This window comes from Rhamphochromis sp. 'chilingali', assembly GCF_963969265.1.
Source record: "Rhamphochromis sp. 'chilingali' genome assembly, chromosome: 2".
NCBI classification, from domain to species: Eukaryota; Metazoa; Chordata; class Actinopteri; order Cichliformes; family Cichlidae; genus Rhamphochromis; species Rhamphochromis sp. 'chilingali'.
Window position 1 is genome coordinate 36891727 of NC_137930.1, and position 13318 is coordinate 36905044.

At 38.2% G+C, this 13318-nt stretch overlaps 1 protein-coding gene across 6 annotated transcripts in view; it reads right to left on the bottom strand.

Annotated features, from left to right (window-relative positions):
* Positions 1-13318, bottom strand: part of tcf4 (transcription factor 4) — a 257661-nt gene that overhangs the window by 33805 nt on the left and 210538 nt on the right. For all 6 annotated transcript variants that reach the window (XM_080867581.1, XM_080867580.1, XM_080867582.1 and 3 more), the window contains 4 exons: positions 12041-12189; positions 11082-11229; positions 4630-4700; positions 4372-4450 (listed from right to left, as the gene is read on the bottom strand). In XM_080867581.1, the coding sequence (XP_080723707.1) occupies positions 4372-4450; positions 4630-4700; positions 11082-11229; positions 12041-12189 (447 nt within the window). The remainder of the gene's footprint in view (positions 1-4371; positions 4451-4629; positions 4701-11081; positions 11230-12040; positions 12190-13318) is intronic.

A 13318-nucleotide genomic window follows, 5' to 3' on the forward strand; every position in this document is an offset into this window, starting at 1 on the left:
AGGCACAGAGACGAGGAAGAGGAGACAAAAACAAACCAACTCATATCTCATAGCAAAAATGCTAATATCAGGCTTTTGTCTTTGAAAAGGTACAAGTGGTTGATTAGCATGGGCCCTCTGCAGAATAAACAAGCTTTGTGTTCCTGCTCGTCTCTGCTTTTGTGCTGGTTTTCACTCTGGGCCACATCTGAATCGAAAGGTCTCATTAGCTGGTAGGCAGAAGAGACACAGCGACTTGTGCAAATTTACATTAATATGAGTTTCTGAGAGACGACAGGCCAGTATGTGTAGTTCTTTCAACAGATGACAGAAGAGACAAAAATGGGCTGTGGCCGGTGAGCATGTTAGCCAGTTTGGAATGTGCTAGAAGAAACTGGTCTCACAGAAATGTGTAAAATGACCATGAGAACCACCTTCACCATCATTTAGTTGCATTTAGTCACAACTTTCAGAGGTCAGCTTGGTTAGGTGCTTTAACCCTTTTTAGCCTGACACTGAACACGTCCATGAGAGCATTTTTACATGCTGTAGCTGCTATGCATCAATACAACCGTTATATCGCAAATTTTAACAATATGTATGTAATCCAGCTTCCTGTAAAGGAAACAGGGTCTTGAGAGCAGAAGTTTCTAAATTTGGGAAGTCTGTTAAAGCTTATAAAAGCTTTTTTTGGTCAGATTTGGATGTTTTCCTAAATCTGACCAGGTTTTGGTGGTACCCAAGTCTAACCAAGCAATGAATAATCTTGTCATATGGGCTATAATTATTCTTGAAACAATTTAGTGGTCAATACAGTTAGCAAGCAACCAAAAGGTTGCTGGTTCAATTCCAGACAAAGTCACAAATCCCCTTTCAGGGTTGTATTGGGAACGGTAATACTCCGCCAGAACAAACATGGAGAAGCTAAAAACAGCTTGTTATTGTACCTTAAGAGGCTTTTTGGAAGGTGCTGCTGTTGCACCCACGCTGGGGCTACTTATTTGTGTTTTGTACTGTAAAACAGTGGTATAAAACCTGATAGCAACACTGAATACAGGTATGCCCAGCAAATTCATATTTTTATTAATATCACTACACACTTTGAAATAAGGTGACACTTGAATGTCCCATTTCTTGTCTTACTGACCACCCAATGCTTTAGCTATCTCACATCTGCACCTATGGTCATATTGGCTTAAGAAAAACCTCAGGAAGGTTAATGCTTAAAAGTTCTTACATTGCTAACTTCGGCTCCCAAAGACACAAGCAGAATAAAACTTGTCCAAATTAATTTGAAAGAAAGAGTCTAGTATCTTCTTGTCTCTCAGAAAGGGGAATATAAATACCTTGGTCCAATAATCAGACCTAGGAAGTGCTTTGGTGGCAGAAATATAAAGCTATTTCTGAGAGTACAGAATTTTACTCAGAAAGGTTAGGGAAGAGATGTATGCATACCATTTGACTTCTGGAAAGTACTTTATACTGTGGCCAAATACATTCAAATAAAAGTCAATCTAAAAATAGACATTAAGCTACAGTAGATTTCTCGATTTAAGAAAATTCTGCTCCCAAGACCCTGTTTGCTTCAACAAGAAACTGGATTACAAAATGATGGCTAGCAATGAACACAACGTAACAACTGCTAAAAGTAATTATTTTAATGTTCATTCAAATTCATAATTTTACCATCTATGCTGATCTATAATGGTTGAACCTGCCCATGTTGGAACCTGCCCAGGCGGTTAAAGATCCCTTCTTTCCTCCTCCCTTTTTATACCTCTCCTCCTCCTCCTGTGTTTGTTTCGGCTCTCTTCTTTTATTCCCCCTTCTCTCTCCTTGAACCCCTTCCATTCCCCTCTCTGCCCTCACCGCCGATCTCTTCCTTGTAACTCTGATCTCATCTCATTAGCACGTTTCTCTTTTTCATTGTCTTCCCACTTTGTCTCGCAGTCGTTTCTCTCCCCTCTCCTTTATTCATATTACATGCTCATTTCCATATGCTAATTAATGAATAATCACCTGGGTACATTCATGTGCAAATACAAATATATGTATTAAACGGCAGGGTAAATTATTCCGAGTCCAATGCTGTAAAACACCCTTGCAAAATTAGCCTTGGATATCAATTTGCATGTAGTTTGCTCTAATAGGCTTCATTTCTAATTTGTAAAAAGTGGAGTAACTCTGACACAATGATAAACACCAATTATGGTTTAGCAGGCAATATCCTAGACAGCTACAATGACGAAGAGAAGGAGGAGGAGGAGGAGGAGGAGGAGGAAGAGGGGAGGGGGACTGTGTTTGCAGAGCCGGTAGGTTTGTGAACGATTTGTCGAAGTGGTGCTCGTAATTAAAGCTATCAGTCACAAGGCGCGGCGGCGAACTATCAAACGGTGTGTGTAGCAGCGACAATTAGAGACAAATTCGACACAACTATTATTAGGAAAAGTCATTTTTCACTTTAAGGAGCAGCTAGAGTTTACAGCATCCACAGAGAGAAGGAGTAATTGGTGGAAATAGGAGAGCGAGGAGGGGTGCAAAGAGGAGACAGCAATTATTAATGCCTTATTTTGGCTTTGTCTTATGACAAGAAATTGCACTTTTGATAAGGAAAGAAATCCCTAGTTTATTCAATTAAATATATAGTTTCAGTTAGTGTTTTAAATATATTTTGGATAACTTAATACTCTCCTCATCCCCAGAGCTGTATTAAAGATTTAAGGTTTCAGACCAGTCGAAACAACCCAGTGCTGTTAACTTAATTCTGAAGTGCTTTCAAACTTCAAGTCAGAGGTAACCTTCAGCCAGTGCAAACCTTTTTAGAGAATCTGTATTTTTTTACACTAGGTAAAGTCAAGGGGTTCATTAAATAACGGTTAAACTCACAGAGTCACAAAATCATATTAATACATGTAATGTTGATAATTTATTAAAATGTGTTATGTCTGTAGTTGATACATATTCATCTTATACTGGGAAAAAAATGGAAATGCAAATGAAAAAATAGTTTGAAATCTTTAAAATTAGTATTATTTAAAGAGTTTAACGAGCAGTATTTGTAGGTGTTGTGAAAACTTCCTTACATTTGTCACTATGTGGAAGTGTGGGGTTCCACTTTAAAAAAAAAACAATAAATTCAATAGTTTTATCACAAAAAAGTGTCACTATTTATACCACTATTTCCAAAGTCTCACTATATCAAATTTAATGAGCTGGTTTATTTTAAAAGAATGCAAATAATGTTAATAATGATAGAAAAATCAAAGTTGCTTTCAAACTGTGTACAGAGAAAATATGTTTTTTCTTTGAAATTTCACTGCAGAAAAAGCTAAAAAGAAAGTGTTTCTATTGTTAGTTTTAGATTATTGAATAATGCTTACATAAGTACAAAAATGTGTAATTCACTTCTTGTTTTCAAAACAATGGCCTACAAATATGTTTTGAAGCTTGAGTTTGCTGTCGTTTTCTTTCGTTTTTGGCTATTAGAGGAGCTTTAATGAAGAGAATGAAAGCCAGGGATACTGCAAACATTGATGCTGCCTGATCAAATTTAGTTACTACTTGGTACAAAGACTGAACTTTATGTGTATTTTTTACGCTCTGTGTAAAATGTGATGACAGAATAAATGAAAAAAAGTCTTACATGAGTCCTCAATCATGCAAAAGAACAAAAAGTAAGTTTTGAAAAATACAACTGAATCCTGTTAATGCATTGGAGTGTATTTTTTACACTATAATACCATATTTTTTTATTTGGAAAACAGAAAGACTTAAAGATATGTGAGAGTTTAAGTTGTATATTTGTTAGTGTTATGATGTTTATTTGTGTTTAGGAACTGTGATTTGGTTTCCAGAGTTTGTGTGACCAATATTACTGTTAAATTCGGTTAGCGGTGGAGCAGCACGACCATGACTCCTGCAGCGGTTAATCAAATTGAAGTGCCAAGAGTAGCAAAATTCAACAAAGCTGTTTTGTTGTTCTAGTTTATGACATTAAAAAAAACAAATTAAGGCTTCACAGATGAGAATGTGTGCGATTAGAGGATTTTACTGCAATTTAATAAGAAATCTTTCTTACAAGATCACATGCTTCTTTCAGGCAAACTGAAAGGGTCTAGAGGGTTGAGTTAGCCAAGCTCAAATCAAGTTACCAAAGAGGCAAGTCAAAAGTCACGTGGGACGAGTTCAAGTCAAAAGTCTCAAGTCTTGAAAAAGTCCAGTCATTTTAAACACGTATGAGTCAAGTCTCACGTCCATTTATTCAGGTCTTACTCGAGTCCAAGTCTTTAGTCAGCTCTGCTTTTTTCTTCTGTGAGTGTCAGTCTGTGCAGATTTGTGGTTATATAGTAGCTGCTGTGCAGTGATTGGACCTTAAGCATCATGTGTATTTACCTGTGAGGGAGGGTGGGGATCCGACTGGGGTGGAGGGATTGGAAGAGAAGCTGTTGTTCGTGTGATCAGGAGAATAGATCTGTAAAAATTTTAAAAAATCCAGTACAACAATGACAGTTGCAAGAATACAGGATAGAGTTAAAGTAGTATTACACATCTAGACTGGCTTGAAAACACTTGAACAGAACTGGGAGGAAAAGCATTATAAAATGTGTGTGCAAGAAAGTGTGTGTGTGTGCGCGTGTGTGCTGTACTTACCGATGCGAGTGCTTTCCCTAAGGCATCTCCTGTCTGAGAGCTGCTGGCTGCTGCGCTCTGTGCTCGGTTAGCTGTGACACACACACACACACACACACACACACACACACACACACACACGGGAAAAGAGGGATGTATTCTTGTAAATGAGGATGTTGTTAACTACATATTTAATTATTCAGCCCATCCGTTCCACAGGTAAACCTTAAAAACATGTTCATTAGAACTGGAAATTACACCTCAAAAATCACATTTTGTAAACCTCCAAGAAATGCAAGTCCCACACTTTCATTAATAATATTCCATCTATTTTCAAGGAATCCTTTCCGTGTTTTTGGGTCGTTAATACATTGACTTCCTCCTTAGCGCTCTTACATCAAAGGTTAGCACCGTCCAGGCAGTTCAAGGCAACTGCTGAGCCACTGCTGAAATGCATTTGCTGCAATAAATGAAGGAATGAATGGATCCTTTTTTAAATGAAGAGAATCAAAAGCGGACTTTAATAGTAGCAAACATTCAATACTACCATGCATTCGCATTTTAAAAGTGTGACGCCATGAGTTTGTGGGGAAATGCTGGACTTTAAATGCAACTAAATCTGTTTCACACACTTGAAGAGCACTGAGGCCAGAGAGGAAGGAAGTGACCTCACAAGACCAGATGAGCGCCCACACAAACACACGCAGGCACACACACACACACACACACACACACACACACACACATATACTGAGGCATAAGACTGACATGCTCACAGCACATCTCTCCTGATAGCAGATCCCAGATGGAAACTTTACGCTCGCACACACAAGTTAGACACACACACAAAGACACACAAACAGGCTTGCGCGCAGCAAAAACACATCCTTTCACGGCAAATGAATCCATTACAGAGATTGGCAGCAGTGGACTTCTTTAAGCTGCTAGAAAGAAAAGAGAGAGAGACAGGTAGACAGAACGAGAGACGGGGAAGCAGCATATGTTTTGGGGTTAAAGCCTCATGTCTCACTCATGCCACACCACTGGCCTAGTAAACCATCCAAGGGATTACTGTTTAACACACACACACACACACACACACACACACACACACACACACACACACACACACACACACACACACACACACACACACACACACACACACACACACGATGCATAATTCAAAACATATGCAGTAGGAAATCTTTTTCATAAACGAGAGCTTATAGCCACAAAGCAGGAGAGCATAGAGAGGATAAAACTTTTTTTTTTTTTTTTAGGTTTTGGGGTTTTTTTTGTCCGTCACCTCTTCAAAGAAAGAGAACAAAAAACGAATTAATTTTATAAACGAAATTATTAGTAAATCACTATTTAGTTTTTACTTTTGTTTTTTGTGTGTCACCTCTTCAAAAACAGAGAAAAAAATACTAATTTATTTTATAAACCAATCTAATAGTAAATCACAATTTAGCTTTTTTTTACTTTTGTTTTTGTATCTCCAGTTCTTTGCTGTAAATCAGCTAAATTGTTCATGCTAATTGTTTACAGTGCATAATACTTAAGGTATCTGCCAATATGATAGGTACCACATGGACTCAACAGAGGGCGGCTGTATGGGGCTGATCTACTCTATTCAGTTGCATGATTTTATGTGCCTACTATGCTACGCTGTTTACAATACTATGCTAGCAGCAGTGCAAGGACTGTTAAATGGATAGCTAGCATAGCCTGAAGAAAGCTAACAGCTTAGGGTGAGTATTTACAGCTACACCAACAAATTCTGTTTTTTCTTTTCTTTCTCTGACTTAACTGCTCCCTTTATCTTTTACATTTGTTATGTTTACCAGCAAAATTGGATACATGGAAGAGAATGAATAGCTATAACTTTATTACACTTGCAATGCAGCAAGTTTTAATGCATTGTATAAACTAGCAAACTCTCACACCTTAGGTCAATAAACAGTAAGAAAATCGTAATGACTGAAAATCTCAGCTTTTAAGCCAGAGTTCAGGTGTGAGGTTTGATTTGATGGAAATATAATACACTGATCCTACAGATAGATACAGGTGAGGTAAATTCTGTCACTAAGGACATTCCTCTTAGGAACATTGCTTGTTATTTATATTAATTACAATCGACATGAATCTTTCATGTCCACAGCTCATGTTCTACATAAAGTCAATGTGCATGTTTAGTTGTACAAAAGCAGTCTGAGGCAGAAAATCACCTATAAACACCCAGCATCCGTGTTTAAGAGTTTGTGAGTTCACGTTTATTATATGTTTACATTTAAATAACAGCAGCATGCTTTTTATTAGGTTCATCTTGTGTTTACACTTATCTGCTCGAACTGTGTCTGTGTGAGATGAGGAATGTTGGAGATGTCTTTCCATGAAAACAAACTTTCAATCTGTTTCTTATTGCTGTTCTATTTGTTCTACGGGACTCAAAGTAAGGGGTCCATATGGTATGCTGTGTGTATGTGTGTGCATGCAGTGGTGTGTTACGGTGATGTCAAGGTCAAGCCAAAATGAAGTCCAAGTGTGCTTCTCAGTTTGACTATATTCTGTTTCTGACTCTAACAAAAAAGTTTAAATCATCTGTGTCTAATCACAGCACGGAGAGTTGTAACTGATTATGTGGCTATAAACAAAACCCTGCTAATAGGGAAGAACTGTTAACCTCATTTCTTAAGTAGTAACTCTAGGTGTTTTTCCATGTAGTGCATAAAAAACAAAATTTTAAAATATCACAAAACTGTTTGGTCTTATATGGAGAATCTTGTATATCGTATTCGTTATGTGACAAAGTTCATTGGAAACACATTTAGGTAGCATCCACGTTAAAACACTTATTTTAAAAGTGTTTTCAAATCTCTGTCTAAGCAGAATCTATTCAGAAATAATTTCTGTCTCTGCTAACACACTTGTTACACATTATCTGGACTTTTCCCATACAGTAGGCATGTGTGCACCTGTGCAAAGAGGAAGCATCGGGCCTAAAAGAGTAGAAAAAACTACAGAGGGAGAAAAACAGTGAAACAAAGACCATCCATCTTCCTCCACTTATCCAATGCAAGGCTGCAGCGGTGCTCTATTATTTTTGGTTTACTTGTGAGTGAGACAGTCATATGTTTAAAATGAAATTGCGTAGTTGTGGATGGACCTTTGGAGAAGATTCACGCTGCTTTAGTGATTGATGATAGGCATGTGGGGAGCATCTTTGCTGGTGCAAACATCACAGCAGCAATAAACAATCACTCACAAGGCAGCCTAACTGAGTTTAGATTAGCAATTAGCATAAGCCAAGTAAGCTGCCTGTGCTAGACTTTTTTCTTATACAACAGGCTGATGACTCCCTGTAATGACCAACTCCTCCTGTATTTTGATAGCCGAATGCACAATTACCTCCCTCTCTCAGGATATTATCATAACATGATTTGATTGGCTAGTTACAGCACTGGAGGATTTAAATAAATGTGATTCGATTTGCTGGCGCCTGCTTTGATATTTGAACTTGCCTTAACTTTTTAGCACAAGCAGCTTGAGCAAAGAAAAGAAAAGCAATGGATCCACAATTCAGCTCAGCAACACATCACATCAAACCATCTGAAGTAAATGAGAGGATTGAAACCTGAAATGGGTACATGTGACTCCTCCCTAAGCACGAGGGGGACCCCCAGATTTATTTTTGGGTTCCTGCTGACCGCCACTGTACATGGCAGTTTATTTATTTATCCATACACACAGAAACAAAACTGCATTCCAAACCTGAAATAGTCAGTTTGTTAATGCACATAAAATGACCTGGGAGCACTTTAGAAACTGATTAATATTTAGTGATGTTTTACGCAAAACAAGCCCCAAATTAATCAGTACCGATGTGTGGGGGTGTCTCCTGGCTAAAGGATGAAGGGCTTGCTGTAACCGATGCTGCAAATTTTTGTGATACAATAATAATTACAGTTTTGTAATTGTTTAAATTATTTAGCAATATGAATAAAAGTATTTAAATTCTATATAAACAAATAAACAAAAAAAATGCTGTGGGCTTAAAGGATGAATTTGCAAAAAACAGAGTACATGTTTGAAAGCATTTAGTGCCGCCAAATAGGGCTGGGCCATATTATACCGTTCACGGTAATACCGGTATAATGTTAGGCAACGATAGGAAAATGAAATATCGCGATAGAATGGGAGTAAAACGCGCATGCGCAGTGCCTTTGTTTTCATACGCACATGGCCGATTGTTGAGTGAAACAGATGAACCAGAATTGGTTTGTAAAAATGGTGCAACTTCCGTGATGTGGAACTGGTTTGGTGTTTGTCCGTCAGATACACAACAAAGCACATTTTTTTGCAGAACATGCAAGCGGCCGTCGTTATTGTCGTATTTGTTGGACTAAGATGCTCCTATATCTGGGAGTAATCTGGGTCCTAAACTCCGTATGCTTCAGGTCAAACAACACTGCAGTATCACTGAGAGTTAAAAACTGTCTAAATTCTTTCATCTTTAATAAAACGATCAGCATTGCTGCTTTACCAGGTGTAACTATAAAGTTTAACTTCCAGGCATCCATGAAAACAAGTTATTACATTTAACGGAGTTAGAAGTTAGCAGGAAGCTAGCAGAAGTTAGCTGGATAGTTTCGCTAGTTACCTAAGCATGCTATAGCATGTTCTGACTGAGAGATTTCTGAAAAAATTCAAACGTACAGCTCTGCTATCACTTCCAACATAAATGAAGACAGGAAACTAAACAGCAGTGACGTTTGTAGGGTTACTGAAGTTGGGCTAGCTGGTATATAATGATGTGCTACGTGATCGCTAGCGACACAGCTATGTTAGCATAACATAAACAGTGAAGCTGGAGGACGAACACTAACACTTTTCCACTTATAAAAGTTAACGTGAAGGTTCCTCATGGTTAGAGACAAATGCAATCGCATGGCAGGATGCTGTAAACGGACCAAACTTCAGTCAGGAGAACAACTGAGATAATCCATCCATAATACGAGGTTAGTCATTAATATACTGCAACTACATGGGAATAGAGCAGCTGCCAGAGAATTCAACATTAATGAATCAATGGTACAGAAGTGGAGGAAGCAAGAAGAATGAGTTTAATAAAGTTTGATTTATCTGACTGCTTTGTTTCGCTTAATGTGCCTTATAATCCCGTGCACCTTACGGTCCGAAAAATGCATACTGCACACTGCAGTTTAATGTTGCAAAGCACCTCTTTTTAACTTCAGTGGATATTATACATGGTTATGCTCAGGATATGTCAGCCCATTTCTACTGGAAATGCCTTTTGGTTAAACTTTCAGCAAGGAATTTGCATTTGCACTGTTACATTTTTATAAAGCTTTAATGTACATAAAAACCAGCTTCTTGTTTAAGTGAAAATAAACGGAAGGTTGTCTTTTTGCGCTAGTAATGTTGTGGAGTTGTATTTTGTCTCGCATCAATTATATCGTCAGTTATATCGTTATCGCAAATTTTCAAATATATATCGTGATAAATATTTTTGGCCATATCGCCCTGCTCTACCGCCAAATCATCACTCCAAAATAACAACAATGTAGAAAAAGATTCATAATTTTAATGCAACCAAAACAGTTACATTAACAATTTAACTTCTACACACAGCAGAGCTTTTACTTTTGTTTTTAAGAAAGTCCCAATTTAAGAGTCCCGTTCTTTAGGTCAGTCCAGATTTCACACTTCAAGTCTCTTAGGTCATGTTGGGTTTTTTTTTAAGTCTTTAGTCAACTCAGGAAGTCTTAGAGTCAAGTCCAAGTCAGATCTGAAATCTGAAGTCTACAGCTCTGAAACCCACAAGCAACAAATATTTATGGACTTTTATATGAACTACATCCTGTTAGGTTTACGATGTTGCTGTTAACGTGAACACTCTCTTAGTTATACTGTATGTGTAAAAAACCTAACAGCTCCTAGATAGCACTAAACACAAAGTGCATGCACAAATTTCATTAGTGTACACAATTTATCTACAATGTGCTAAAACATTCTGCTAAACAGGAACAAACAAAAATATTGATCCTCGTGGCACTAGAGGAAAGTCAGAGGACTAATTGGCACTGTCAGTAGGTTTCGTCCTCTGACAACCATGAATATCTTTGGATGAAATTGGATGGCATTCGTTTAATTCCTACACTGCGAGCAAGGTTGAAGACAGGCATGCATCTAATGAACGGAGAATCATTCATTAGATCAAGAGATTTGGAATATCACAATCACTATGGGAAAGGATGCTTATTCCCATCAGCTAACGGTGTTTGCTGTGTTGATTACCAAGCAGCAGTATTGGATAATGTCTTTACAGATTAAAGCTCGTACAATTAAAGATTTTGAAATGTTCACTGAGTGATCAGGAGACGTGATTGCCTTCAAGTATTATTTAACGCTAACAGTGACCTTGTAATTTCTTTACACAGGCATCTTACCCATGATGCTGTCTGTTCCGTTGGTAGGGGCAGTGCAAGAGGCGGTGCTGTAGTGATTTGCCCCGCCCCCACCACCTCCCCCTCTGTGGAAGCTGGACATGGGAGGAAGGCTGGAGTTGATATCTGCAGACGAGTGAGACGGGTAGCTCTGCGAAGAGACGGATGGAAAAAAATGAACCTTTAATATGAAAACTGCTACGAAACAGGAAAGATTACATTAGAATAAAATAAAAAACAGAAGGAAGTGGTTACAAACATGAAGCCTGCGCTCTGGATAATTACAGCACTAGAACTGAAATAAAAGAATTACTATCTAATGACACTTGACAGCTTTATGGCTTCACATATGTGTAGAATTTATTAATCTTTCTCATGTGTCCAGATCTGCAAATGTGCACTTCCAGTAAAGCACAATATAGCCAACTAACAATAACTGGAAAAAACCAGCATGTTGAATTCATTCTGCAGAGAGCCAGCGGTCTTTAATATATTAATCACTACTGATAGATTTATTTCATTAATGGATTTTGTTGATTATAAATCTATGACTAACGGGATTGTAACCATAATTGTAATTTTGGTCATTATAGTTTCAGTTACAGTGGCTTTAAGTTTTTGTTCCATGTAGTTTTCTGTATAAATGTCCAAGAGCGACCATCCAGATGCCAACTAATGACTCAATATTTCCTTTATTTCCGTGTTCACCAAAGACATGCAAGCTTGAATGAATCTTTTTCAAGGTTGTCTTATTTCATTTGAATCTACCAGTTGAATTTAATTTTGCTGCAGAATGTAGGTAGTAGAATAAAAATCTACATTCCAGGGTTGCTTACTGGATTTAGCTGTTAGCTGGATGGCCCCACTGTGCAATGCAGCTTCAGAAAACAAAATCAGTAAAGAAGCACATTCTCCATGTTGTGTCCATGTTCGGACACCGTGTGACGGACAGTTCTGCTCACCAGTCTGTCGTGAGGGTGAATCCCGCAGTAGGAGGAGCTCTGAGCAGCGCCGTGGGCTGAATTCCCGCCACCTAGCATGCTGCCGTGGTAACCTTGCTGGCTCATACTGCTGCTACTGCTGCTCCAGGGATCGCCGCTATGGTGACCATCTGATAAAGGCGATACAGAAAGGAAGATAAGGAAGTTAGAAAAATGCATTTTGTTTTGTTCTTTTTACAAAACCTTAAGACAGAAGTTTTAAACAGTTTTAAAAACAAAAATACTTTTATTGTGAAAGCTGCATGCTTTTTTCCTTGTAACTAAGGGCTTTTGTGCAAGACCTACAAATGCACCACTAAAAAAAAAGTCATAAAATAACATTCTCCCACTAACTTTCTCTATCTATGCCATTACAAGAGTGTCTTCAAAGGTGCCTATGCGCTGGTTCTTCTAATTCTCCAATCAGCTACTACAGCTCCAGATTTGTAGACACTAATCTTCTGCCAGATCGTAGACTCAGTTAATATCACTCTAGTTTGAGCATTTCAGTAAATGTTTTGCTATAATCTTTCCATCTGAGTGCTGTCTCAGTTTCCCCTCAACTGATATTATTCATCCTTAGGATCCATTTGCCCCTCAGCTTTCCACACCACTAGCCTCAACTGGCTTCAACTATCTGCCAGTGACCTCCCAACTACTCCCGGTTCCTGGCTTCCTTCTGCTCATCAGAAATAATACCAGAAAGACATTCTAGCCTCAACCTCCATAGACAATCTGACCACCCACCCACGCAGCCTTTAACCTTATTCTCTTTGGTGCAAGTAACCGTGTAAATAAACTTAATATTGCAACTGGATTTTCAGTTCAACTATGGACCAGAGGAAGTTTGAATCGACCGAGGGCTTCCAGTTACTGGGGCCGCAGAGGCCCAGAGGTGCACAAGAGGATCAACCTCAAGGGAAGACAGGCCAAGTGTAAGTCAATTTAGGTTTGAAGCTTCTTTTTTTTTAATGGGAAAACTTTTTATTTTTAAATTGCAGCTTGTCAAGAAGACCTAAAGATGGGAATGAGAGAAGTACCACACACTTTCTGATATTTGAAAGGATCTTATAATCAGAGACATTGATTTCACAGAGAGTAAAGTTACATTTTTCATGCTACTGAACTAACGTGTCTATTTTACCAATTTATTATCTTGTTTTGAGGTCATCAGCTGCTGCTGCCATTATTCACGTGTTTGACTGTAAAAGTGAAACAGTGATTGCATGATTTAGATATTTTTCCCACTACAGTAAAACA